Here is a 27992-nt window from a genome sequence, read left to right as displayed (position 1 = left end):
GAAATAGCTAGCAATTTTATTGGATTGTTAGTGTTAAATTATCTTATTAATTTTATACAATAGCTTATTGTTTGAACTGACCTCTTTTGTAAATAAACATTTCTTTACTTAAAAGCCATATAACTATGCTTTCTGTCTATTGCTTCAATTCACTGACACTAGAACTTTTTGCGAGTTGCCTTATCATTTTTTTGCAAGACATTTTATACAAGTATTATCTAAACTTAAAATGTATAGTCTACTGTATTGCCCGAAGTGTTGTTTAACCTGACTTATCTAGCACTGTGCTATTTTTTTCTCAACCGCACTTTTTTATAAGAATAATTTTACAAAAACAATAATGGGTATAAAAACAAGAGCAGTATGAACAATGACAGGGTTAAATTCTCTGCAGAACAAAATTGTTGCGAGTTTGTGAAAATTGTGCATAGATTTATCACTGTACTGTACAACAAGTCAAAAATGCTATCATTACTTTAATTGGAGAAACTTTCGTGAGAAAAAAAATTCGCGAAATGTTTTGTATAAACTTTCGCGAATGATGAAATTCGAAAATTTCGCGAAATTAACTTTCGCAAATGAACAAAGCCGCAAATTTTTGTGACATAAACTTTCGTGAACAAGAATTTTTCAGTTAGAAAAAACTTCAAAATTCTTAGCATAATTGAAAATGTTATAAATTTTCTTTCTTGAAATAACATTTTAAAGTATTTTGTGCCTTTTTGGTGAAAAATGATAAAATAGCTTACTGGATAAACTTTTGCGAATGAAGAAATTCGGAAACTTTCGCGAGATAAAGTTTCGCGAATGAAGAAACTCGCACATTGAAAGTTTCTCCAATTAAAGTAATATTATTTATGAATATTAAATAACCATTCAATAATAAGTACAATAATTACAAATATATACCCAAATTTCTGTTTTCCAATGGGTCCTCCCCCATTTTTTAAAAAAAGTGAGATAAAAACAAAAAAAAAAACATTTTACAGGCAAGAAGATAAAGCGCACAAAAGATCAAACTATACATCTTAAAAAAAAAAATAATAAAGAGACAAAAAAGTTTTACATTATAAATAATTGTTAGGTAAATTTACAAACTTATTTGTGCTTTTGGCCTTTCGTATGTGAAGCGGAAGTTCGTTGCAGGTTTCTGCACCACCAAAGTTGAAACTTCTACGGGAAGATTCTAACCTAATTTTTGACAACTTTAACACATAGGGACAACTACAGATAAATATTAAAAAAAGTGTATATTTAAAATTTGTAAGGATTTTCTTTAGAATTTAATTTCCTTTAACATTTTAAGAACGTGTTTGCAGCTTTCGCGGTTTTAAAAAAAATACGCAAAGTTTCTTCGCAAAATGTTTCAATGAGGAATCGTCTCGGAGAATTTTGTAAGTTATAAAAATTAGCGAAAATTTTGTAAAGGTTTGAAAAAACTTATAAAGTGTAAAAGTTTAATTTTGTGCAATCGCAAAAGTTCATTTCCGCAAAATGCAAGAATTATACGGCAAAGCTAAACTACAAAAGCTTCTTTCTTACAGAATTGCATTATCAAATTTTTGATATATTTTTAGTCACAATAGTCGTAGTCTTTTTTCATATCACTAGTGATATATTTGAATGGTGGCACCAAACTATAGTTAGTTGTACCTAAAACAGTTAATTCAAAACAAGGTAGAGTGCAAAAAGTTCATCAAGTAACCCACTGTTGTCTTTCCCGATCAATTTCCGATCAACACAAAAATACATGTATAAGCAAGTGATAATTCAAAATCACGCTGAAATATGCTTAACCAAGAAACACAATTAGGCATACACGGTGCTTACGGAGTGCCTATTGCAAAAAAAAATTAAAAAAATGAAACATTGCCTAACGGAATAACATTAAATGTCCCTGTTTTGACTTGTAAAAGAACAGCAACAAAACTAAATAGTATAATTACGAAAGGCAAGTTCAGGCAGCATAGTGGTATTATTATTGTGACAAAAGCAATTAGAGGATAGGGTTATAACCGTTATAATCTTGAGTACTGATTTTTGCAATCAAGTTCATTTTGCTGGTATTAAATTTTCGCGAAATATGATAACGCCATTGTTCTTAGAGTGCAGTGAACCAGTGATATAAAGGTATTTTTACCATTCATCTCGTTCTGGTTTGTCCATAAACATTTAAAACATATTCGGAAACTACTAGTTTATGAGAGATTAACCTTTACGAGATTAAAACGTGATTATTGTCTGTATTAATATATTTAAATTTATTATCTTCCCTAGTTGTATAACTTAAATAGGTTTAAAAATCATCTATACAGTAAAAATATATATAAACTTATACACCCGAGAAACAGATGCATTAACCAGACACAGACACCAGTATAAACTAGAACATCAGTATTCGTAATATTTTTTGAAAACCCAATGCACCAGAAGATCAAACCTAGGAGATGAAACTAAGTAACTCAATTAAGTGGGTAAATATTTGTATGAGAGAACTCGTATACTTGTAGCAAATCGTTGAGTTACACATAAACGACTCCTTAATTACTTCGTTAAATCACTTTAAAGTATAGTAGAGGCATGCTTTCCGTTGCGTTTCTATAATGCTATTATTACACAATAATAATGGAGATGACACGTTGTGCTAGAATTGTACTCGAGATTGCGAAACCCACACATATCAAGTTTAAAAAATTATGGAATCGTTGCTAAATCAACCAAACATTTACAAGAAATTCGAATTCATAAGGAAACTTATAACTTTTAAATAATGAAAGTTTTACAAATCGTTGATAGAAATGTTTTTAAAAACAGTCAAATAATACTAAAAACTGTCATCGTCATCAAAATCTTCCAAATTGAAGGCGGTTACAGCAGTTTTGCTTGTTGGAGCACTTGAATGAGGAGTCGATGACGCAGTTGGTTTAGTTGAAGTTGTACCTGATGGTTCGTATGCGGCTAAATGAGTAGGAGAAATAAATATGAATTCTTTGAAGCACGTATTCAAAGCATTTTTAATGTAAATCAAACTAACCTAACAATGTTTCTATATCGTCATCTTCGTCAGAAAAATCATTGTTTCTATAAAAAAGAAAACATGTCAGTCCTGCAGGGGATTAGATTTCATTTTAATGTGAGTTGAATTAGCTTATCTGAGTCTTTTTCGAAACACAACGGGCTAGATAAGGACGTCTAAAACGGTTTTGCAAAAAAAGGTTATAAATTGCTGCAGCATAAATAGTCCTTGGAAGCATACCGTAAATGACGGATTAGGCGCCCTGTGCCCAATAAGCCACCCTGTTGAAAAAGCGCCCCCGAAGTTAAAAAAAATTGTAAATAAGCGCCCCTCCCCCTCCTTCCTTGAGAAAAAAGGGCACTTATTCGGATCGGTTCGAAAAACTACGATTTTTACTAGGTTATTACTAACACGACGATGAAGATAAAGATGAGAATATTGAAATTTCATAAAAGATACATTATTACTATTGTATTTCTTTCTTTCTTTTTTGTTTGTATTTCTATTTTTTATTCATAAAAATTATAAAAAAGAAGTTTAAAAAATATGCTGCTCGAAAAAAAAATTAAAAAGTGCTCCTGTTGAATTAACTGCCACTGCCAAATAAGCTCCCCTGTCAAGATGAAACTTTTAAATAAGCGCCCTGGGCCCTAATCGGTCATTCACGGTATACATTTAGGCACACAGAGGTTTAACACTACCATCCCATCCACTGCATTCTCCACTGTGTACTACTGATTACAATTAACTTAATTTTACAACAGAGCAAAGTGGGATCTGCTTTTAATAAAATAAAAGCAAAGACATACTTGGTTGAAGTGTGTGGAGCACGTGTTCTTGCTTGTTCGAATGAAGTCGTTGAAAAGTCACTGTCTTCCTCTTCAACATCATCGTCATTCTAGAAAAACAAAAGTTTAAAATTCACCTGGCTGAACCATAACCACTATGAAAGCAATAATCAGCTCAAAGAATATTAATTTTCCATTTACGTCTGAAGTTAAACCCTGTTGTTTTATATAAACCTGTTTCAATGACGTTAGTTTTAATAAAACAACCTGTCGAGGTTATTTTAAAACCATGTTTAAACATACCATACTAAAAAGGGATTGATTTGCTACATGAAGCTGTAATCTGAAAACACTTTGTTATTCAAGCCAAAGTCAGACGCTTGTTGCAAGCATTTGTTTAAATATCAGCTATCACAGAGATTCTTTATTACTTTATTCATGGTTCTGACCAGAGAATATTTTTTTCAAAGGGGGTTTAAGTCAGACCGTTTGAGCATAATAATTTTTATTTTGATCTTAGCAAATGTGTTTTGAAATTCAGGTGTGAATGGTACATATAAAAGCCGAGTTTTGATTAAAACTAGTTTATCTTAACAGATTTAAATCAGTTTTGTTAGGTGTGAATGGGGTATAAAGGTGACTTTTCCTGCATCGTGTGAACTTTTACTGTATTTTTAATAATTTATTGATTTATTACATCCTAAAACTAATATATCTTCTGTTATAGATGAGTTGGGATTGTTCACAAAATTCCGTATATGTGCGCGTATCCTGACAGGTAAATTTACGCTAATTTATGGATTTTTAGGAATATAGGATTGAAAACGCATTGGAATCGTTTTTTCTCAACTATTATCTTCTCTGTGTAAAAGCAGAAATTATCAATTTTAGTGTCAGTCTTTTTTTTTACACTTAATATTTTTGATCGTCGCGGTCTGTTGCTTTTATTTTTCGCCTGTTCACATGCGTGCACATGTCCATTGCTCAAAACCAAAACATTGCGTCACACCGCAACTCATCTATATATATGAAGGAATACTTACAACATGTTGAAAAGAAACAGAGCGTTTAGGTTTAGCATTATCTTCCGTTGGGTGATATAAGTCAACAGCTCCAGCCAGTTTCTTTTTACTTGGATCACGAAGAGAAAGGCTTGCTTCTAAACTGGCAGCTAAATTCTTAACCTTAATTAAGAAAAAAATGATATACTTTTTAAACAGTATACTTCAGATAATTTCAACTTTTAAAAGAACCAAGAAAATGGTTCCAGTTATTGAATGCATAATTATTTTTTTTACCTATTTAAAGTTCTTTTTTTACTCTGTAAGTCAAAGACAAGCAAAAGTATACATTCATTAAAAATGTGTTCCAATGCGATTAGAAATTTTTCGGAAAAGAAATTTACTAGAGATAGAAGCAATTTAATTTTATAGTAACCTTATTAGATTTGTTCACATTTCTCCTTTGGGGTTCGAGTATTTCGCCCAGGGTACCGTTATAATATTTTAGTTGAAGTTCGAGTGATCGTTCATATACAAGAGAACATTAAATTTAAACATAAATGACCACGAAAGAAAGAAACTAAGTAGGAAGTATGAGAAAGGGAGTTACCTTCTCTCCTTGTGGTGGTCGCATTTTAGGTCTGTATGGTTCCTCCTAATAAAAAGCATGTAGGTTCGTATATTCTACCGCAAAAGAAAAGTCGACTTTAACTCTCGACTTAGAAAGACGTAGATAAGGACGACATGCTCGTTATCACTCAACTTTGAGATAAGGTAGGACACATATGACAATTAAATTTCCCCATCCCCAGCATTAAGGCAGCATGTGGCTAGAAACCGGATTTAAAGTCCAAAGGTTTTCGGCGAAAACAATGGAAATTTCGGGTTATTAGAGAAAAAGTTGCTGTGTTGAAGGGTTAAGGTGATAAATTTTCGTTTTTAGTTGATTACTGTTACGTGGATTTTCAAAAGGACAGAAAATAACAACGCAAAGCCTTAGCAACACAAAATTATTAAAGTTCACTGAAATTCGAAAAAAGATCATTATTGCAATATGTAGAACTCAAGAAAGAATATCTTCGTAATCCGCGTGAAGATTTATTTCATTAAATTATCATATATGCACTTGAAAAATGTATTGATGGTAGACTTCGTTACAACGTCTGAGTAATAAGCGGTTCTCACCTGATCATACTGTTCATCGTCATATGAGATTTCAGGTGATGGTTGTGAAATAGCCACAGCTGGAACTTTCATATGCAGCCCTTGATCTTCTTCATCTCTAGAAAATATAACAGACAAAACAAAAATTAGCATGTAGAAAAACATTCGAGAAAGTGGAAGGGTGAAATGAAAAGATGAAACAATATAGAAGCTTTGTTGTCATTGTTTTAGAGAGAGAAGACATACACAACGTAGCTAGGTTTGCCACTCTTTCTAAGTCAAATTTGAGGATATTTAAGAATTTTTGATAAAAATAAAAAATAAGAATTTCGGTTTAGTGTTCTTATATAAATATATAATTCACTACTTTCGTTAACATTCGAGGTAAAAATTCGAAACAGTCCTGTCTAAAAACATTCTATGTAGAATTCGAAAGTCCCTGTAGAAGAAATCCTTGTACACAAAACATTACGATGTTCGACACAAAATTGAAGTTAATTTTTTGACTAATTAGCCAAAAATGACATTGGCTTTGACAATTTGTGCAATAAATTCGTCGTCTGTTGTCCTTTAATAAGTATTTTTGATAAAACTGCATATCATCATTTTTTTGTTTTTATCCTATGAAATGTTATTATCTATAAATTTATTGTAGGAGGTAGATTAAAATCATTTACAATGCTTCTTGAAACTTGTTTTTCTGCTTGTTTACATTATATATATATTGACGACGGACAATACCGCTTCATATAGGCGTGTCGTCAAGAGCGCTAAGCCAATCAGAATGCCTAAAAACCCGTATTTCTCGCGTGCAAAATCCAGACGTTTTATTTGAAATTAATCCACAGGAGTGTATAGTTGATCATATCTTACCCAGAATCCCATTCTGACGACTCGCTGACATCAAACTCATCATCATCATCGCCGTCACCATCACCATCATCATTATTTCCGTGAATTGCATGATCTTTCGAATTGACTATATTGTTAATTTGTATATGCGTTTCTTTTTTAGGCGTGCTTTCTCGACTAAAAAAAAAGAAGGGTGTTAGTGCCGAAAAGAAGAAGAAAAGGAAGATGATATTTAGGAGAAAAGAATAAAAACAGGAAAACAACAGCAACGACGACAACAACAACAACAATAAAATAACATTAAGAATCCGTAAATACAGGAGTCGCCTACTTTATTGTTGGCAAAGGTCGTCTGTTCTCCTTCCCTTGAAATTTCACCACAGACTTCGCAACACCAGCAACAGAGTTCAGATTCCTTTTCGCGCTCTTCTTTCTTTTAAACGTTTTGTCTACGTACTCATCTAACTCTTCAATAATTTTATGTCTTCGTTTACGAAAGCCTGGATATGTTTTTTCAGTGAGTTGCTCTTCTTTAGAGTGGTTTTTCATTTTCGATTTGTACACTGATGTTGGCATTTGCTGCTCTTCCTAAATAAAAAAAATGTTTTCGACTTTATAAAACACATCGTAAGCATTCACACATCACTAAAAGCAGCTCACAGACAAACAGACAGGCAGACAGACACACAGACAGACAGACAAGCATTACAATATAGATTTCGTAAGCACTTTTTATATTTCAGGCAATGGAAGAAAATTAATATACAGACTTAGGATGCTTTCTATTGATCACATACAAAAAAACAATGAAGTAAAAATATGATAAACTCAAACCTTTAAATTAATTGCTACCAAAATATTTCAATTAGGTAGTTTCTGTTAACATACACAGACATAAGTAAAAAATTCAGTAAATACGAAATATGGCAAGAACGTATTCTATTGGTTCAAAAGAATTGGGACAAAGAATGTAAAAGCTTATTTACAAGTTTTTTGTTTATAAGAATTTTGTTTTTGTTAGAACAGGAATATTCTCATCTTTTAAGCAAAAATCATATAATTATAGCACAGTTACGATTAAAAAATCTGACGACGAAAACTGTTGTAAAAATCACAGTAGTGTTGCTTCAGCAGCCTAATTCTACTGACAGACAAATAACTAGTTTGTGTGGGGGAGAAATACTTCAAATAAAACCTAAGAAAATACATTTTACATCAATGATAGGATATGATAGGATATATAAGTTAACAAAGAATTAAAAACCAAACGTTCGTAATCATTTTGAATTTTATTAAAGCGAAAATGAATCAGAAAAAGTGAACGAGCTGTTTTTGGTTTATAAAATATTATTATAAAAAGCCTGTATAAATTCCAATTATCAATGTAAGTTGTACATACCGGGTCAACCCCTCGCTTTTCTAAGTGATCTTCTAGTATGTCTGCTATTTCTCTGCGTTGCGCCATGACCATATCCTTGCTATGGTTGTAGTGTGCTACTGCTAACTGATTGGAAGGGAATGGATAGAACTCTCCTTTTTCAGGTAATGTTGACATCTAGACAAAGCCAAATTTCATAAAACTTACTGATTGATTTTAAGTCAGTTGTGCGATAAGTTTTATTCATTCAAAATATATATTTTATTTGTTATTGCCTAACCGCCACAATAAATTGCTTTCTAGGAAATTCAACGCAAGAAATAAGGTCAAAATTTTCCTGCTCATGCATTCCTCTGTTTTCTGACTCAGTATTACAATTACTTTCAATAAAAAATTCAAATATAATCTTTATTAATCTAAGGAGGGCGTCAAAACGTCAAATCAAAATTACATCAAGTTTAAATCTCTGTTAATTTAGAGAAGTTATGTTTTTTGCCTTCGTATAAAGAGTTTAAAAGATAAAAGAAATAATAATAATAATAATAAACATTTACCAGCAGTGACCCAGATGATGTACCAGTGCTAAAACGACAACACAAAAAATTGACTGATTGAGATTTAAATTTCACATGCACTGCAGATGAGTAAATTGGCGTGATGAAAGAAGTTAAAGATGGAAAAATTGGCGTGTTTTCAACATTTAAGAATACTAAGGAATTTGTAAATTATTAAAGTGAAAATTCATTTGGAGAAGATAAACAATTACATACATAGAAAAAAATAATAAAAATAACTAAAACCTACAAATTTTCATTTATTTTATTCTCTTCATTCACAATTTCTTTTTCAAACTCTTCTTCTTCATTATCAAATAATTCTTCTTTTCCTCTTACTTCTTCCTTATCCTCGCCAGCATCAACAAGATTTTCGCGACTTCTAAAATGTAAGAAAAAAAGAATAAGCATAGAATTAACAAGTTTTCTTCTCGAGCTAGACTTTTTCGTCACGTCACAAGATAATCAAATGGAATTGGTAACTTTTTTTTTCTTTCTCGAAACACAACAAGTCGTTGATAAACGAAATGTTAAGTAAGAGACAAGATAGGTTAGAAAAAAACTACCATGGTTAGATAAGACAAGACTATGTTTATCAGACTATTTATTTACCCCTCTCTTAGTTACTGCTTATCAGAGAACACACAGTACACACATTTTTGTCTGACTTTCCGTTGATAATAATTACATGGAGCTAAAAGTTTCCAATTAATTTGATTAAAGCTGAAATTACATACACGTTTTATTGTTAGTCTTGGATTTACTGTTATTTCAATTTCGTTAAGGAAGTATTAAAATCCTTTACAACCTTAGAAAACAGCCTTGTTTGCAAGCTCAAAACAAACTAGAAATGAAACACCACAGAAAAAGCTCCCACCGTTTAAGGTCTTCTGCTAAGTCTTGCTTGATCACGTCGGTTCCCGTAAAACTAGACACAGATACGTCATCGTCCGAAACACTTTCGAATACATCTGAGTTAAATGTTCCTGATTTAGTAATAGATGTTTTATTAGGTCCTGCTTTCATAGCATAAAAAGTCAAGCCTTTGTTTTTCCATTCTTCTGCTGCATCTTCTTTGCATATCATCGATCGTACAACACTGCCACTCCCAGCATCAAGAACGTGTAGTTTCATTGTGCCAAGCAGTTTTGTGGAAGTCACATAAAACGTCAAATCGTGCTTGTAGCTTGAATGAGGCGGTTGATTAGATTCTGATACATATTGTCGCCAGTATGGAGAACCACCACATGAGTACACGTAAATCGCTTTTTGAAATTCCCCAACCGGTTCCAACAAGGCGTGAAATGAAAAAGAGTCCTTCCAATCCCCTTTGGTAGATGCAGGTGTCCGGAATACACGATGACTTTTTTGGAAAGACTGGTTATTAGAAACCCATAAACAAATGCTCTCTAAAAAAACATTATGCTTTACTTCTTTTGGATCCTCTTGCTCTTTAGGGCTAAGGTCACAAGTCATATGAATTTTATTGATTTGATTATAAGAATTTAAATGTGAGGTATTAAAACTGATTTCTGAAGAATTCAAATCAATGTAAAAACACAGACAAAATAAAACTACACTGAGAAAAAAATAACAAACCTTTCTCAGGTAAATCTCCTACAACAGGAGCTGGACTGGATGCTAAATAAATTATCACAAATCACAATCTAAAACAATTCGGCAGTATTGTATTTTATTATCATGTCCAAAATGGCAGTGCCAGCAAATATATTATGTGTACATACACGGAGAAATGTAGAAAAAGGATAACTAGGGATGTTTTTGTTAATCTGTAGCTAAAAAACATAAATGGAAGAATAGAAGAAGATACAAGACTTTTTGTCAATAAGGATGATTTGTTTGAAATGTTACATTTAGCGCTTCTAAACAGGTAATCATTTATATTTTAGCATGGAAGTGATCAGTTCGCTATTTAGGCCAAAACAGAAAAATAATACGCCTGTGCACATACACTTGCACGGATGTTGAGCTCAGCAGTTAAAGCCCCCAAGTTTGCTTTCTCAGGTTAAACAATTAAGCTGAATAGTAGTAGGGAAGAGGCAAAAAAGAGAGAAAAAGACACATACTTGATTCTCTTGGAGGAGGTAAAGGTGGTGTTAAAGCAGTGATACTTTGACGTTTACTATCAACATTATCCAAACCAATCTGAAAGTAAAGAAATATTAGCAACATGATTATTACCGAAAAAAAACTACGTACAACAACAACAACAACAAAAACGTAACTGAGAATAAAAAACTTTTTCAAATAAAACTTCACCTTAGATTCTAAAAGCTTATCATGCTTTGCTAATTTCTAAAAAAACATTCAGTAAAAATTATTAAAAAATTATTCAGTACTGTAACAGTTATACTAAACTTTCATATGTAGTTCAGACAGAAAAATTAATAATGCAAATTCTGATAATAACCTGCTTTAAGCTCTACTGTTAAAAAATGCTGGCAATACAAGCAAAGTTGTAAAGGGTTAATGGGAACAAGAAAGGTTTGTAGATCCATGATATCTTGGAGACACTTGAAATGAAACGAAGAGATAAAAAAAAAAAAAAAGAATCAAGATTGAAGATTGAACATACCTGTTGGAGATTCTGGATCTGTTCTTCGTATATTTGTTGGTCTTTAATTCGATCCTTTTCGGCTCTAGAAGAACGACTCTTTTCCTAAATATGATAAAAGTAATAATTATAGAATAAAAATTTTATGGATTAGCAGTTGGCTTAGTTAACTCAGGTTGTTTAAGATACTGTGGAAAAAAATAAGGGAGGAAGAGACATAACAATAATATTAAAAGAAAGTTTGAAAACACACCATAATAAAACGAAAACTAACCTTTGCTAATTCTTTTTCATGAAGTTTACTTTGTATGATCTTATCTTTAGCATGCTTTGCATTAATTTCGTTTATTTTTTGTTGGAAATCATTTCCCATTTGCTCGATCTATTGTGAAGACAAGCAAAAATTGACAACATTCTCAGCTGTTGTGGTATCAACATCTTGGAGTAACATAAACTCAGTACGTAAATCAAGAGTAATTAATATTTATTCACCTTCTTGTTAAGATTTATATATCGATGATCAGTATCTGCATCCTACAGAAATTAAATAACTAATACATCCCAATGATCCACTATAAGAATTGTAACGCACCATTTTTTTTATTCGTTTTTGTATTATGAAATTATACTGATCCACTACCAGCGTTGTAATGTACAAAGATTTTAGGACCAAAAGACACATTAAATGCTCTTAATTTCTTATTTTATATCATTTGTGTTTTATTTTCCATGTTTTGCAACATAAAATTACCCGAAAAGTAGGCAAAAAAGTCAATTCTAGTTGAATTAAAGCTACTTTTTATGAGCTAGTAGCTTCTTACTCTACACCATGTAAAGCTTTTAAAAATGCTAAATATTTCATACGATTTAACAGCTCACATGTTCATTCAAAACAATTAGTATTACAGCATATTATACTTTTTAACAAAAACACATACCATTAAGTCTCCCAAGTTTGACATTTGTTTACCTAAAGAAGAAGTATTGACATAACAACGGTAATACTAGAAAATGATTGAATGTTTTTTAATACTATGGTGTACGTACCAGTGCTTTGCTGAAGCTCTGTCAAGTTCTAAAAATTGTTTATATTATATCATTAGAAAACGTTACCACACTCTTTTAAGAATTTAATTGTATTAAGTTGTAAGTATTTGCAACCTGACATGGGAATGTTTTCTGCCATGTTTGTACAGTGGTTTAGTGCTGTGTTAAAGACTTAAGCGTAATCAAGTCAATGCTGTATGAATCTTATTATTTAAAAGATTAACGATGAACTAATATCATTAATATCTGGTTAACACTAATCTATATTATAATACCCGTATACGTCTGTCCGTCCATCCGTCCGTCTGTCACGCAAAATGGTAGCTTAGCTGCGCAGGTAGCGAGACACACGCAATGGGGTATAAATAGGATGGGCGAACCCGTGGATTTTTCCATGGGCTAACGACTAGTATTATATAATAACACTAGTATTTCAGTTAATACTAATATTAGTATAAACATAGAATACCACCCCTCACCCTACACTCTTTATTCTCATGTTTTTATACATTTTTTTACTATCAACAAAAGAACAGGCTGAAAGAAAACAATATAACACAACCATCTATGTCATGATTTTAATCACAGAAGAAAATTAAAACCTTTTTTAAAAAATCTTTCTCTAATTGACTCTGTCTCAGTTCACTCATCATCATTTCTTTATAAGCATCCAATTCATTCTAAATACATGGACATTTTTCTAATTAAACTCCAGAAAAAAAATTAAAAACCAAACCAAAGAACAAAAAAGACTAAAACTATATTTCTAGAGTATTTTCATTCTAAATAAGAGTTAAAGTATTCTTAAAACTGTAAGTAACTTGTGCTTGAAAAAAGACTGAAAAAGAGTTTTCTTGAATAAATTTGCAGAATTAGAATGGTCAGAGAAAAACAAATTCTTACCTTCATTCGCTTTTGCTCATTGAGCTGCCATGTGTCATGTTCACTTTTGAACTTATGGAGAAGTTCTTGGTTTCTTTCGTTTTCCTGTACACAAGTAGAAATTAAATCACTTTCAATTCATAAGCTTAACTACTTTTACTTAGACTAAGTTAAAAACAAAAAAAAATCCTACAAGTTAGTTGTCGTTGTGATGTGCCTTGGTAATATATATAGTTTTGCATACTTTTTGTTAGTGTATGGCATTCTTTCATATATAAAAGATTTTTTTTATCCATCTTTCATTTTTAGCAAAAACTTGTATAAATAAATGTATTAAGTATGAAGTGCATATTGTGAGAATTTACAGAACAACATCATTCTTTTTTACAATTATTTGTTACTTTACACAGTTTGGGTGGATTAGTTTGTAGATGGATTATTATTTTCCTGTAAAACTATAATGATAAAAATACTTCTTAGTAGCAAAATGTGATAAAAGCCTGTGTTAATGTTTCTTATGACTAAAAATGATTTCTCAGCGCATATAGAAAAAAAAGGGCCCATACAGTGGTGGAGTGCCAAAGTAACATTTACCGACAAAAAGCATAATAACAACAAAACTATAAACCTTTATTCTAAGAACACTCATGTTTTCTCTTTCTTTTATCAACTCATCTTCTGTAATTTTAAGCCTACTTCGAATCTCGTTTAATTCATTTTGAAGTTCAACATCTTTAAAACTTTGATTTACAGTGGATTGATAATGCACTTGTAATGGCTGAAGACGTCTTGCTTCTTCCGGATGTCTTCGCTCTATGTGACTTCTCAGGTAAAACTCTGATACGAAACTTTTGCTGCAACATGTGCACTGCAAGCAAAAAAAAACTTATTTGTAATAGGAAACTTACAATATCTGACAAATTTATATTTTCTCTTGAGGCAACTTAAAACATCTGTTTTCTATTTTGTGTAGCTACATGATTTTTTTAGTTGGAGGGATAATGCTTAGACTTACAGGGCAGGGATTTATTAAAATTCCTCTCTATAGGCTAAAATCCACTTTAAATTTTAGGGCTACAGATAAATCGCATATAAAAAGATGAAAGTATACCAATACTTTGTGTATGTTTATGCCCTTGAACATATTATCAAAATCAGTAGTGCCATCGTCCAACATGAGCCAATCATTACTGTAAAAATATTTTACTACTGACATTAACATTTTTTGTTTAAATTACACAAGAAAACAATGAAAAATAAATGATTGTACACATTTAACCCTTGCAGGGAGTTTTTTTTTTTAAAAAAGAGCCTTTTTTTTGGTCAACAACTTATCAGCTTCACAAGATTTGAGCCGCAGTTGCCGGCTTAGGACCAGATATAGACGATTTATGTTTGGTACTGTTAAGTAGCCCAATTCATCATCTTTCTAGAAGAAGAGAAGAACTTTTCATAAAAACTAGGTCCTCCGAAGTTATGATGCTCAAACGATGGGATGTTTTTGCCCAACTGTGCCCAACTGTATTTCGGGAACCATGCTTTAAGGGTTAATTTAGCAACAGTTACTGTTGCTACTATAGAAACCTAATATATCTCTAAACATAAGTTTTAAACTATTCTTCTATTCATTACTTCATCTCATCACTGCATAGCTAACAGTAATCATGTAGAATTGATCACCTTATACAGGCCACTTGCACCTGCTCTCACCATGAGTTGATAGTCACCAATTAGCTTTTTATATTTTTGTAGTTCCTTTTTTAGTGTCTTGTATGCTTCATTGCGCTTTTTAAGCTCTCCAACAACTTTCTCCTTCTCCTGTAAAAAAAAAATGTGATTTTTAATTTTAACTTACATTATAGAAGAACAAAAAAAACAAAACGTAAAGCAATTGCAGAGTATAATCAGTAACTGGAAAGTTTATTGACAGACAGATTGCAAATCTAATTTTAAAAGCTTTAACAAAATTGAGTTTCCACCCTATTTCAACAGAACCTAACAAGTTTTTTTACAAACCAATGATTTAAACAGAGCCAAAGAAAAAAACAAGCAAGCTTACAGCAGTGCTTAAAATAAATATTTTTCCCTAGCGGTGACTATGACCATTAAAAAAAGCTGTGTAATAAAGTCTTTAATTAAACTTTGTAACTACTTATAGAACAAAAATGTATTAATATAAAATTCCATGTGTGAAAATGTACACATAATGGATAATTTAATCGTTTATTTTTGTGTCAAGACGGTTAAATTTTTAATTTCAGAAGTCCAATGACCAATGTTCGTTATTCTAAGCGCTGTTACAGACATTAAAAACTATCTAGATAATAGATTAAAAAATCACAAAAGAATAGCTAACAATTTTCTATGTTGGTTTTCCATATCAATAGACATACTTTGGTATTCATCTAGCTACTAAAAGTCCTTATATGAGTCTAACTCTAAAAATACTTACAGTGGAAAGTTGTTGAAATTCATTATTGGTTTCTAAAACTTTATTGTCTCTCTCTTCCAAACATTGTTGCAAATATTCTTGACAGTGCAACAGATATTCTATCGTTAATTGAGCCAACCGAAATAGTTTTATAAAGTTAATGTCTAATCCATGGTATCCCTAATAAGAGAGAAAAGCAGTGATCATGTTTTAGGCTCTAGCCAAGTATTCACAAGTTTCTTTTTGTCACTTCAGCTCTACCTCATATAAAATTAACATACCAGTTCATGTTCTATAGCACAATATGTAACATTTAAAATATTGTTTTGTATTGCGTCTACGTCAACTTCTTGTGCAATACGATCCACATCTACAGATGCTGTAAAAGAAATCTTACATGTATAGAGGAGTGATACAGTACGACACTCCTTCTCATTGCTTATATTATGCTGTCCTAATAAAATAAACAAATCCATTTCACAATTAAAAAGTTACAAGGCAAATGCATTAATACCAATACGTGTTAAGTTTGTTGTAATAACCTTTAAACTTGCATTTCCCCTTAAAGTATGGTCTAAGCTGTGATGCAAGATCAAACAGGCGAAAAGGCATGTTCTTCGTGACACTTGTATAATTTAACAACAAAAGCTGCCATAATCATTTTCCAAACATTGTACCCAATAAGAAATCATTACCTTACCAATATTTATTTAACAAAATAGCTGACATAAAAATTTAAAAGCCATTTCTTCTTCACCTTTATTCAAAATGTAAGATTTTAAGGATACTGCAAGGGAAAGTAAGTATGATTTTTTATATCACGATATATTCTTTATGTTAATTTAATATACTTAAATGTATGAATATTTGGAAAAATCTCAATATGTTCTATAGGTTAATATAAGCTTTTTGCATTAAAATAATAAATAGAAGGATTTTTAAGGCAGAGAAAAACCAATTCTTCTATGCCAACTAACTTACCAGGTTATGTAAAAGAAAGTCAAAAGGTAAGCAGTACTTCACGAAAAAATGAACACAGAAAAAACTAGCTTTAAAAATTTTCAACAACAAACAACTTGCTGCATGACTTCGCTAAAAGCACCATAGTAAGGATAACTTTAGGCGCGCTGCTTGCAGATTTTATTTTGAGAATGATCATGAACTTTATGAAAATATTATTTTAATAATATTTTCATAAACGTACTTCCAGATATAATTTAAGAAAAAAAATTTCACCATTAAAAAATTCTGTTTTATTCTTATGCACAAGCAAAGAAAATCCCTTACAGTAACCTTAAAGGAGAAATAACGATTGATAACAAGTGGCACTTAAAATGTTTATTATAATGTAAATATAAACTGTGTCAATATCTTCATATTTGGGAGCTTTGGTTTTCGAGATATTTAATGCAAAAGTAGTCCTATGGGTGATACCGTGACAGTGAAAAAATTTTTTAATAAAACTTGGGATATTAAACAAAAAAAAACATGTGAAACACAATAGCAAAACACACACCTAGTTTCCGCCAATCTATTTTCTCATGTCTTTTCTGAAACATGAATCTTCCAACTGCATAAAAAGAAAAAACATTTAATATAACTTTAAAAGTACAGAAACCAGTTCAATGATACAGTTGGTTTGATAAAACTTATCAACAGTGAAACCAAAGTGTACCTGCAGTCTCCATTTAAACAAAGGTCTGTAAATCATGTTTTTAATATACATATAGAGTTTCCACCTAAAAGCAGATACCAATACACAATATTTAATTCATCATCTCAGTATCATTTTTATATTAATTAATTCACCTATATAATATCTATACATCAATGAAGTTTAAAAACATTAAAACAAGAACATACAGAGCGAAAACGTCACTGTGGATCGATTAAAAATACTCAAAACACATGTTGGAAGCTCTTTTTACAAATAAATATATATTCCGGTTATTGAAAACAAGGAAATTAAGATTGAAAAAGTCAAAAGTTTAGACACTCGGTTCTCATGCTTGGGTTCACACTTGTCTACAAGATGAAAAAATAATAATTTTGGCTAAGAAAAATGAATCATGGTTTTAAAAATGAATTTGTACTCCAAAGTTGCTCAAATTAAAAAAGTAAACATTTTAATGATCTAAATAATTATACCAACATTATGACTAAAAGAAACGAACAAAATATTTCCATTTCAAACACACCATGATAGATTGTGAAAATGTATCGTTAACATTGCAATCCAACATGAAAATCATTGCAAAGCATCCTGACCATGGCAATGTAAAAAGTAACTTAAGGTAACAGTAACCTTTTTAAAAATCATAATTTTTTTTTTTACATAATTACGAAAGGTTATTTTCAGACTATATATTGATATTTTTTCTGTTATAACACACTTGTCACAATATTTTGGATAAATTACTATTACAGTACTGGAATCAGGACACCTACCAATGTGGATCGCAAGTCATGCGCGTAGCGCACGATTCACAAACAATTTCTTATCCCATCTCTTGAAAAAAAAAAGATTATGACACCCTCCTGTTATGATTAATATATGTTTAAAATTACGCTGATTGCTAAAATCTCAAATTTCTTAGTCGATATCATTTAGGAAAAATAATTAATATCATTAAATCTTTTTCAATGGTATTAGAAAAATAATTAAAACTAAGTAAAATACGCATGTTGTAACACCCTCCTTCGTTATGAAATAAATAAATAATTTGAATGTTGCGAAAGACTTTAAATATTGTCAACTAAACTATAGTCCATGAAACTTTTTTGCACTTAAATATTAATTTTCTTATAAGACTACACAAAAAACATTAAAAGAACACTTAACTTTTTTATTAAAATAAATTTTGTGTTTTCAAATGGGAAAATAATAACTTGCTGTATAAATTTCGAAACAGGCTAGGTATAATCTGCCGTATATCTTTCAAAACAACTCAGGTATATACATTCTGTATAACTTTCGAAACAGCACAAGAATAATTCTTGCTGTACAGCTTTCAAAACAACACAAAAAAACTTGCTGCATAACTTTTGAAAACAAGTTTTTTAACATGCAAGTGTTTTTATCTTTTCACCTTGAGTACTAGTTACATTTTTTAGTGAGACAATTTATTATTATTTTTTCTTTGCAACTAAAAAATATAAACTGCATGCGTTTGCGAAAATACATAGAAAACGGTTTTTGTAACACGCTCCTCCGTTGTTATTTTTTTTATTATTATTTTTTTGTTGTTGTTCTGACCATACATTCTTATTTTTCCATGAACTTTTATGAAATCGGACATTCGCTAATTTAACATTCGCTAATAAAAACAAAACATACATAGAAAAATATGCTTGTCGTAACACCCTCCTCCTTATTTTATTTTATGTTGTTGTTCCGACCATTTATACATTCTTGATAAAATTATTTTTATTTCGCCGACAGACAGACCATAAAATACTATCTACTTCGCGCGTAGAACAAGTAATTAAGTTGGAGTCACCTTATTTTTAAAATCCAATTTCTAATAAAAATACAAGATGCAAAAGAATTTTTAAATGTAAAAAACCAAACAAAAACAAAGACACAAGATTAGCTATACACATCTATTGTTCAATATTTTTAATGTTATTCATGATCCATCGGGACAATCACAATTAATAGTGATGATCGCGATAGCATTGTTTTTTTTTTATACATTGCGACTATCGCAAAGCTCTTCTTTAACATTTTTTCTATTGCAATGGTCACGATAGGATCGATCGTTAGGTGTCCTGATTCCAGTACTGTAAGAAATGATACTAGACTGTCATACATAAACTGGTCTGCCCTGATTATGGTGCTCCAATTATGTATTTTCTGTCATGCTTATAAACTATGGCATCGTAGATACTAACCTAAGCAAAAGTTGAGTATAAGAAAACAGTAGTCTGACAAAAACTCTGGATATGTCACTGGCGATTCAACATGGGCGAGTGAATCTTACCATAGCCCAGGGTTAACCAAAGCAATGTGAAAGTAATTGGGGAGATGGCACACTGTATGGACCCTTGTTGCCAGGAGTTTTCTAGTAGAGCGCGGATCCTAATTGGGTCTGCGTAGTTCAAAATGAGCATTAAATACTCTAGGACTTTCCAACTAAGCCATGGCCCCTCCTGATAATAATAGACAGGGTATATCCTTCCTCGATATTTGTGAGGCTAGCCATATAAAATATGCACATCTATCTATCTATCTAACAGGGCAAGCTGACATGTACAAAATCCAGGCAGCGTTCTTAATCTGGGCAGCGTTCATACTCTGTGAAGAACAGTTTTATGGTCTGTTGTTAGCATCCCTTATGGGAGGTGGGCAAGTAAATAACCTCTCATTTCAGCTGATATGATAAATATATAGTGTGTTAAAGCTTTTCTGTCAAATTTAACTAAAATAAGCATATTAAAACAGAATTCATTAAGAATTTGCCACTTCAACCAGATGCCCCAAGTTAAGTAAAGCACAGCTTGGTTGCCGACCTTTTTCTAAAGTTCCAGGGCTTTGAATGATATTATAGCTACTAGCTAGTAAAACCTTTATCTCAAAGAGAAGAGGGTTTAAGGCATGATTTTCTCTGGGAGCTACGTGTCATTTGAACGTTGGCAGGTATTATTAATATAAAGTAAAAATAATTATATAATAGGATTGTTAATAAAAATATGTTGCAGAATTTGTGAGGTTTTCTAAACATTTCGCCCATTTCACACAATACCGTCGGTTCGATTCCGCCAAAATTTGAAGTATATAAAATGTGAAATGTTGATTGTTTTTCCACATATAAGTCGGGCTTTATACAAAGTCAAACGAAGAAAAATAATTGTCTGGCCATTGTGACTGACCTTGGACGTAATTGCTTTATGTGGGGCATGTATGACAATTAGGATTTTGTCTATTAGACCATACTTGGATGGCTTTGGCCTGGCTGGGGCATAAATCAAAATTTCCGATTCCGGCAAATTTCTTACCCGGTTAATACAAACATTGCTTCACAACCAGCTAAGTATTTGTTAGAGTTCTTGCGAGAGGGTAGGTTGGGACTTATGTAATTTTTCACAGTTATAAACTTCATAGGCTGAGACAACTGCCTACATCGTCCTTTTGATCCGGCGAAAATAAAAACAGAATCAGTTCATCCATATCTGACTTTACATTTAACATCATGAGACTTTATAAGGATATTTTTACAGGTATGGAATCCCGAATTTTATTCTTATCAGTTTTGAAGAATATTTTTTGATTTTATTTAGTTGTTTTTATTCATTGCTTTTATTCGTAGAGTTGTAATAATATTCCTTCAATATCTCTCTTCGGATTAGTTACTGATGATTATTTTGAAATAGCTGTATGATATCAATTAATATTCTTCGCTATATAAAAGAAAGATTAAATCAATATTCAGCCATTTCCATTATGGGCCATTGACAAACAGTTTTTGTCTCTGTTAACGGCAAATTGGCCGCTAGACTTGCTCTCTCCTTCTGCCCTTTAACAGCACTCATATTTCCCCTACATAATTTTTCGTCTCTGTTAGCGGCAAATTTGGCGTTCAATAGAGTTTTGGCCCTCCCCCACAGCTGTTTCGGAGCAGACAAAAATGCTACAAAAAAATAATTGGATTTACCCTCTCAGTTAAAACAGGATATCTCAAGAACAAAATAAGGTTTTTATATTCTGTAAAAAGAATAATAATCTGAGATAAATTGTCCATATTATTAAAAGAAAATTTTTTTTGGACACCTGTCCGAAATTGGTAAATTTAGGCCAAAATGTCTAAAAATGACTTAAAAATTATCATTTAGATAAATGTCTTCCACAAAATCTCTGGAATAATGTTAAAAAAACATGTTTTTTATAGTCCACAGGTTAGGTTAAATATCTGGAATGAAAATTACTTATTGTCCGAAACTGTCCAAAGGGTTGTATTTGGGCCAAATGTGAGAACTATGTGAAAAACGGCCTTAAGAGCCTTATGTATGCTTAAAGTTCATTTATTAGCTAAATAAAAAACATTACTTTGGATTTTAAGACCATTAAAGATGATTTAGATAAAATATTAGTCTGTCCGAAATTGTCCAAAGGTTATTTGGTCCTAAGGTTTTTTGGGCCAAATATGTGACATCTATATATTAAATAAAACGTCATTCAGAGTCGACGGTTTCAACATTTTAGTTTATCATAATAGAAGAAAAGATTTAAAAATACATTCGCCAAAAATAATGTTTTTTTTTTAATTTTGTGTGTTTTCTTTGACGAAATAACTCGAAATCCATAACACACATGTATAACATATTTATATATTTAAAAAGGAGAAAAGTAGATCGTTTTAATACTTTTTATTTCAGTAAAATTAAAACAATACAAAAAAAGTTTCAATAACTTAAAAAATGATACAAATACAAAATTTCGAAAAAATTGTGGAAGCCATTTTAATTTTGTCCGCGGTTTGACTGTAGCGAAACAGCCATGCCCCAGCGCTTTACGAAACAATCTTTGTGGAGACTTTACAAACGCGAAATCCATTTTTTTAAACCAATCCTAGATTATGGCAGATTTTAACTGTGGAAACATTTTCTTATTTGTTGAATTCTTTTCATTTCCCTAAAATATATATAAAAAAGGTGATAAAGTGAAATTTGTCTTCATTTTTATATTTTTAACGGACAATGTATTGCCCCCTCCCCCCCCCCCCCCCTAACGGCCAATTTGCCGTTGACAGAGAGGAAACTGTTTGTTGACGAAGTTAATATTTCTTCATTGGAAAACTACTTTAAAAAAAAAATAATAAATGCTAGTGTACAAAGGAACAATTTTTGCCATAAGGTACACTTTCGCCATAAATAAATTATTCACACAATTGTGAGACGCTTAAATTGTCTTGCATTGATCTAGTCTTTTATGGATTCATATTAAATAAAATACAATGTTTGAATTAGTAGAGCAAACTTCCAGGATATGAAATCATATTTTTAACTTTTGCAAAAAAATAATTGCATCCATATCATTTGCTATTTTGATTCTTGCCAATGCTGCACTTAACTTATTAAAATTTCAACGAAAAGTAACGACGGGTCGACGAAATATTTAATTCCTGCGAGAATGACCTAATTAGCATATCAAATAGTCTAATAAGGATGTGGAACAAAGTGTGGTTTTTAAAATGGCGGTTGCAGAAATACAGTGTTTAGCCAGAAAGAATCTTCGAGTTAGGTCATGCGCAAAATATTTTAATTATTTTGGTCAATATCTTTTAGAGTTCCGTCATACAAATTTGACAATTTTTTTATATATCAAAGCTTTGAAATTTTGCTGCACAAGGAGAGGAAATAAAGATTAAGACAGTGCGTTAACAAATAGCCTAATTAGTTTATGTTATCCTAATATTATTATTATTATTTTGCCTTGTTTGCATATAAGGGCTCTAGTAATAGTTCTGTATGCTTGACCCTTTCATCCTTTCTATGTACTGTCTAATTTTCTTCCTTTTGTCTCTATGAAAGCCACTCATATTTCTTTTTAATAATTTATATTTTAACCCAGTCCAACTGTTTAGCGTTTCTGTATGAGTGTTTGATCATGAAATATATTTGATTTGCAGGCCTTTTCAGGAAAATTTTAATACGTGTGTGCCAAAAAGCACGCCTCATGTATTTTAGGTGTGTTTTTGGGTGTGCTGCACTGGTTAACTTCTTATAAAATTTGTCATTTTGCAGGTGCTATCAATAGCACGCCTAAGCCATTTTGCGTGTGTGTGGAGGTGTGCGCATGCTATTGCACGCCTCTCCTGAAAAGGCCTGGATTTGTTTATGAAATTGAATGTGTAAACTCGATTATTTTTTTTTACCTAGGCAACAAACTCCAAATAGACTTTTAGAAAATGTATTAGGCCAACATAAATTGAGTACAGAATATATTTCTTTTTGCAGCCACTAGTGAGTGAAGTTGTACCTCTGCTGGTGACATTTATATTACTCCATGCGTGTGGCCTTGTGATTATGGGTTTTGCTTCGCAATCACAAAGTCTGTGGTTCGGTCCAAAGTGCGGTCATGTTTAGCAAGTGTCTTTACCACAGCTACGGGCTAACCGATGCCATGTGAGAACACAGGACCCATGTTAGTAACAGTATTTCCAATAATGAAGTGGCTATATCCTGTATAAATATTTAGAATAATAATAATTGGTCCAGGCAATCTGTGATATGTCGACAAGTAGAATTTAACCTTATTTTTAATTGTCAGTTTCTAGCAATGCTTAACTTTAAAATAAGCTACAACAAGACCACGCAACATAATATGCAAATGTCTTACGTATTGTTCTATCATACGCTACATATATATTCAAAGATTTTAAATCACATAACAAATCTATTCACCCCTGTCACTACCAAAAATCAAAAACTGAACTTACTAATACATTTCTTGATAATTTCGCGATAACTGTTCATCAGAATTTAAAAAGACCAAGCGATGTTTCTCTAATTTTTGTTGTTGATTTTATTGTTTGTCATAAGGGGGATTTTCGAAAAGCAAAATGAATGGCAAACTCCCAGCAAAATTTAACTGATCATGTACAGTTTGTTTTGACATCAGAATTTAAAAAGACCAAGCGATGTTTCTCTAATTTTTGTTGTTGATTTTATTGTTTGTCATAAGGGGGATTTTCGAAAAGCAAAATGAATGGCAAACTCCCAGCAAAATTTAACTGATCATGTACAGTTTGTTTTGATTTTGTTTTAACAATTTGGCTTAAATGGTAGAATGTTTCGGAATTTTTTTTGCAATAACCCAATATTTGGGGATGTCAACTTTGTTTGCGATGAATTATCTGGGTAAGCTTGTATAGGCCTTATGTGTTCAAACGAAATCGTGAAAATAAAATATTTCCTTTTTTTTTCTTCATTTTTAGAAGCAGAGGTAAAATTTTTGCAACAAAATAATTCTGGTGATACCCAGTTTGATAATACCCTGGAAAATTAAGAAAGAAATGCACTTTCAAAATTTTAAAATTTCCTCGTTTTTCTGAGTATGTCAAACATCATATTACACCTCTGGTTCAGTTTAAAAAACTCTGGAAAGAATTATAAATAATTGTTTTTTTTTTATTGATGAAAAGTGCTTACATTAGTATTTTTTTAGATTTGCCACATGTTTTTTTTTTCTTGTGGAAATAAAAAAGATATTGTGCAGGTATAATTTGTTGCCACAATTCGCTTTGTAATAATTCTCCTAAAAAAATTGGAGAAATTCTACTGCAGGCCTATCAATAAGGGAGAGCAATAGCTCTTGCTCACACAAAGGTTGCCCAATTCTGAGAAACGAGAAACTAGCTGAGCCATTGATTGCTCCCCTGATTCCACAAAAAGTTTTTCTGGCTGGGCAATAGAAGTTCCTCTCACGTGAAAATCAATGTTATTATTTCCAGTAAAAATTAACTAAAATATATAAAAAAAGATGATAAAATAAATAAAAAAAATTTTGTAATAAAATATGCGTTTTATAAACTTGTTTCATTTATTCGGCTTGCTTGACCAATTATTGTAACTTTGGAGAGCGATTTATTGCTTGGGTGTTATTTTCTTATTGATAGGCTTGCTGCTGGTAATGGATAGATGTACATATTTTACATGGCAGGCCTCACAAATAACGAAGAATATACCTTGTCTAATATTTCCAGGAGGGGCTCACAACTGTAGAAACAGTTTTGAGTGATTAATTAAGTGGTTAATTCTTTGTATGTTGTGTGTGATATCTGAATATGCATCTGTGATCATGTTTAAAAAATTGGTTTTTGGGTCATTTTATTTTATTTTTCTATGTGGGTCACTGTTTTCAAACAAATTAATTTTGATACTGCACTACACAAAAAAACTGAGCCTCAGATTCAGCTAAAAAAAGTTTGTTATTATTATTGTTAAAGACATTGCTTGACTAAACCTTAGCTTACAAATTTAGCCTAAATTATCATACAATCCATGACAATGAAAACCAAAGTAAAGTGACAGTTTCAGATACAGTATTTTGATATATGAATAATCCAGTTAGTTCTAAAACTTTCTTTAAAATAATATTCAAAACAGACAATGTTAGTCAGACATTATTTGAATTCGCCCAGACAATGTCACCATGAGTAATCAGTACATCCATCTTTTTAGAAAAGGATGTGTTCACAGACGCTTTCAAAATCGAACTAGTGGATGATCTGGTTTATGTTGTGACTGGAAAATTGATTGAATGTTCCACTGAAATTGACGAGAGTGCCATAGGTGGTAATAAATCTGCAGAAGATACTGCTGAGGATGTAAAAAGTGATGCTATCTTAATTGGAAATATTATCGATGGTGCTAACCTCCAAGAAATTCCAAGCATTGCTTCAAAATCCGACTTCAAGGCTGCAGTGAAAAAATATGCAGATAAACTTGTGAAAAAGGTTTCTGAAACAGACGCAGAGCGTGGCAACTTTTTAAAGACGAACATGTCAAAAGCTATCGCACCTATTTTAAAAGATTTCAAAAATCTACAATTTTTTGCCACTGATGGTGATGAGTTGGATTTGGATGGAATGATTATAGTGTATGAACAGTTAGGTGAATATAAAGTGGGGACTGAAGTCAAAATAACAGTATTTAAGGATGGATTGTATGACGAGAAATGTTGACCTCCTAACAGTATGTGTTCTTATTGTATTTCAGATAATTTGGGTTTTTATCAGTAAACAGGTGCAATTTGAGATTATATTTTTAAAACTGCACTTTAAAAACACTGGAAAACCTAAATTTTAGTGAATATAACCAAAGCAAGAGATCAGCAATTTGGTGCATATACATAATTTATGGATTTAATCATGTTTGTCATTATAATTTGTTTACTTTTTTATTTTAGCTTACTGGAATTTCACATGGATATGTCTTCTGAATTGTAAAATTCGCCGATTTATGTCTTGTACATCTTTAATAAATATCAACAATGACTTTGTCTTTACACTCGTTTTTTCTTACAAATAAGCAAACCACAAGTGTTTCCAAGGTGCTGATGTAGAGCTTATTTACATGATAAATCATGCATTAAAAATAATACTTTTGTATGTTGCAGAGTAAAAAAAGATTGTTCTTCAGATCTTCAGCTTTCACAACTTTGTGTCTTGCGGAACTTTAATGAATAAACATTTCCAGAGGTACGAACCTGTTGGGATCCTTTAGAATTACGAAGTATGTGTGACGGGATTTTTTAGATTGTTAATTTGGAATAAACAACAAAAACTTAGTCCATCCTTTAAAAACTTTTCCAGCGTAAAATTTGAAAAATGGCTGTAGTTTACGTCCCAAAAGTTTTGCAATGTGGGGGACACACTCGCGAAATTTTGTCTAACTATAAAGTATTTAATGATGACGTAATTTGGATCTGAACAAACCTTGTGTTTTTAAGTCAGGTCTATCCCCTAAAGTGTTTTGGAAAAAGGATGAAGATTAAAGATAATATCGTTTTCTCGACCGAAAACAGAATTTCAATGAGTTCCCGCAAATCCGTATGCTAATTTTTATTTAAATTATTGTCGCAAAATTCACACGGGCTAATATTAATTCACTTCACAGCTGCTTCGAATGTCCAAAATCCGTTTTCGAGATGGCATTTTGCGGAACAAATAAAATTTTTAACTCTCGCACTATAGTTTACCCTCCAGAAGCCTTTAATTCAATCACTTCTCTTCGCGTGATGCCAAAGTCGCTAGCGCTTGATTAATGTCAAAAGGCTAGAACCCTAGTGCCCGTGGAAATATCCAGAGGCAAGAAAAAAAAAGGAAGCGTCATTTGAGTTTTTAATGTCATCAACAACCCACATGCAAAAAAAATTAGACTCTGGTTTTTACGTTGCCTCTATTGTATAAAGCTTAACGCGTTGATCAAGAAAATGTATGTAATCACGTGCTTTTGATGAACGGTTAATGAGATATAACGGTTTAAAAATTTTGCTAACATCAGCAAATTCCCTTATAAAACAACAAAAAATGTTTCTTTAGAAATTTGCTAACCGTTGCTTTCATCTTATAGATCTTAAAATGCTGATCAAGAAGATGTATAGGATCATGTACTTTTGACAAACGGTTGCTTGGGGTTTAAAGGTTTTTTGATGAGGTAATCAACCCGTCCATTCCGAAACGGATTCTGGGACCGAGGTTTGGGAAACTTACCCAAATTGATCTCAGGTGGTCTGTAGTTACCCGTGCAGTGAAATATCCTTGATGTCACCACCTCGTTTCCAAGTTATTTGGCATCAAAA

General features: G+C 31.7%; 2 protein-coding genes across 4 annotated transcripts; one reads left to right on the top strand and one right to left on the bottom strand.

Annotated features, from left to right (window-relative positions):
* Positions 1 to 2234: 2234 nt before the first annotated feature.
* On the bottom strand, positions 2235 to 17877 carry LOC130635603 (FK506-binding protein 5-like). 3 transcript variants are annotated; one of them, XM_057444975.1, is made up of 28 exons: positions 17364 to 17865; positions 17205 to 17258; positions 15970 to 16067; positions 15710 to 15868; positions 14938 to 15075; positions 13886 to 14125; positions 13279 to 13362; positions 12978 to 13055; positions 12376 to 12403; positions 12267 to 12298; positions 11821 to 11862; positions 11603 to 11710; positions 11350 to 11433; positions 11034 to 11069; positions 10841 to 10919; positions 10353 to 10394; positions 9631 to 10162; positions 9004 to 9135; positions 8754 to 8781; positions 8221 to 8376; positions 7153 to 7409; positions 6843 to 6998; positions 5991 to 6087; positions 5416 to 5460; positions 4848 to 4988; positions 3826 to 3914; positions 3035 to 3081; positions 2235 to 2958 (listed from the first exon to the last, which is right to left on the bottom strand). In XM_057444975.1, the coding sequence occupies exons 1-28, from the start codon at positions 17374 to 17376 to the stop codon at positions 2825 to 2827; spliced, it is 3129 nt and encodes a 1042-aa protein (XP_057300958.1). In that variant the 5' UTR covers positions 17377 to 17865; the 3' UTR covers positions 2235 to 2824. The 3 variants fall into 3 exon arrangements, with proteins under 3 accessions (XP_057300958.1, XP_057300959.1, XP_057300960.1); XM_057444976.1 differs by lacking the exon at positions 5416 to 5460 and having other exon boundaries at positions 17364 to 17877; XM_057444977.1 differs by lacking the exon at positions 12978 to 13055 and having other exon boundaries at positions 17364 to 17866.
* Positions 17878 to 20741: 2864 nt separating this feature from the next.
* On the top strand, positions 20742 to 26696 carry LOC130635607 (translationally-controlled tumor protein homolog). Its single transcript, XM_057444982.1, has 3 exons — positions 20742 to 20908; positions 25871 to 26383; positions 26598 to 26696. Exons 1-2 carry the CDS (start codon positions 20881 to 20883, stop codon positions 26371 to 26373), a joined length of 531 nt encoding a protein of 176 aa, XP_057300965.1. The 5' UTR covers positions 20742 to 20880; the 3' UTR covers positions 26374 to 26383; positions 26598 to 26696.
* The last annotated feature ends 1296 nt before the right edge of the window (positions 26697 to 27992 follow it).

The sequence above is a fragment of the Hydractinia symbiolongicarpus genome, chromosome 3 (genome assembly GCF_029227915.1).
Source record: "Hydractinia symbiolongicarpus strain clone_291-10 chromosome 3, HSymV2.1, whole genome shotgun sequence".
Taxonomy (NCBI): domain Eukaryota; kingdom Metazoa; phylum Cnidaria; class Hydrozoa; order Anthoathecata; family Hydractiniidae; genus Hydractinia; species Hydractinia symbiolongicarpus.
Note: the sequence above shows the minus strand (reverse complement) of the source record. Positions and strands in the feature narration are given on the sequence as shown.

Bases quoted from the DNA above. Each gene is read 5' to 3' on its own strand.
- LOC130635603 (XM_057444975.1), bottom strand. The intron at 10,395-10,840 runs GTATGTGTCTTT...TAATTTATTTAG, and splicing joins ACCTCCTCCAAGAGAATCAA to CATCCAGTCCAGCTCCTGTT. The intron at 10,163-10,352 runs GTTTGTTATTTT...ATGTTTTTTTAG, and splicing joins AGGAGATTTACCTGAGAAAG to AGAGCATTTGTTTATGGGTT.
- LOC130635607 (XM_057444982.1), top strand. From the start codon at position 20,881: ATGAGACTTTATAAGGATATTTTTACAG. The intron at 20,909-25,870 runs GTATGGAATCCC...CCATCTTTTTAG, and splicing joins TTATAAGGATATTTTTACAG to AAAAGGATGTGTTCACAGAC.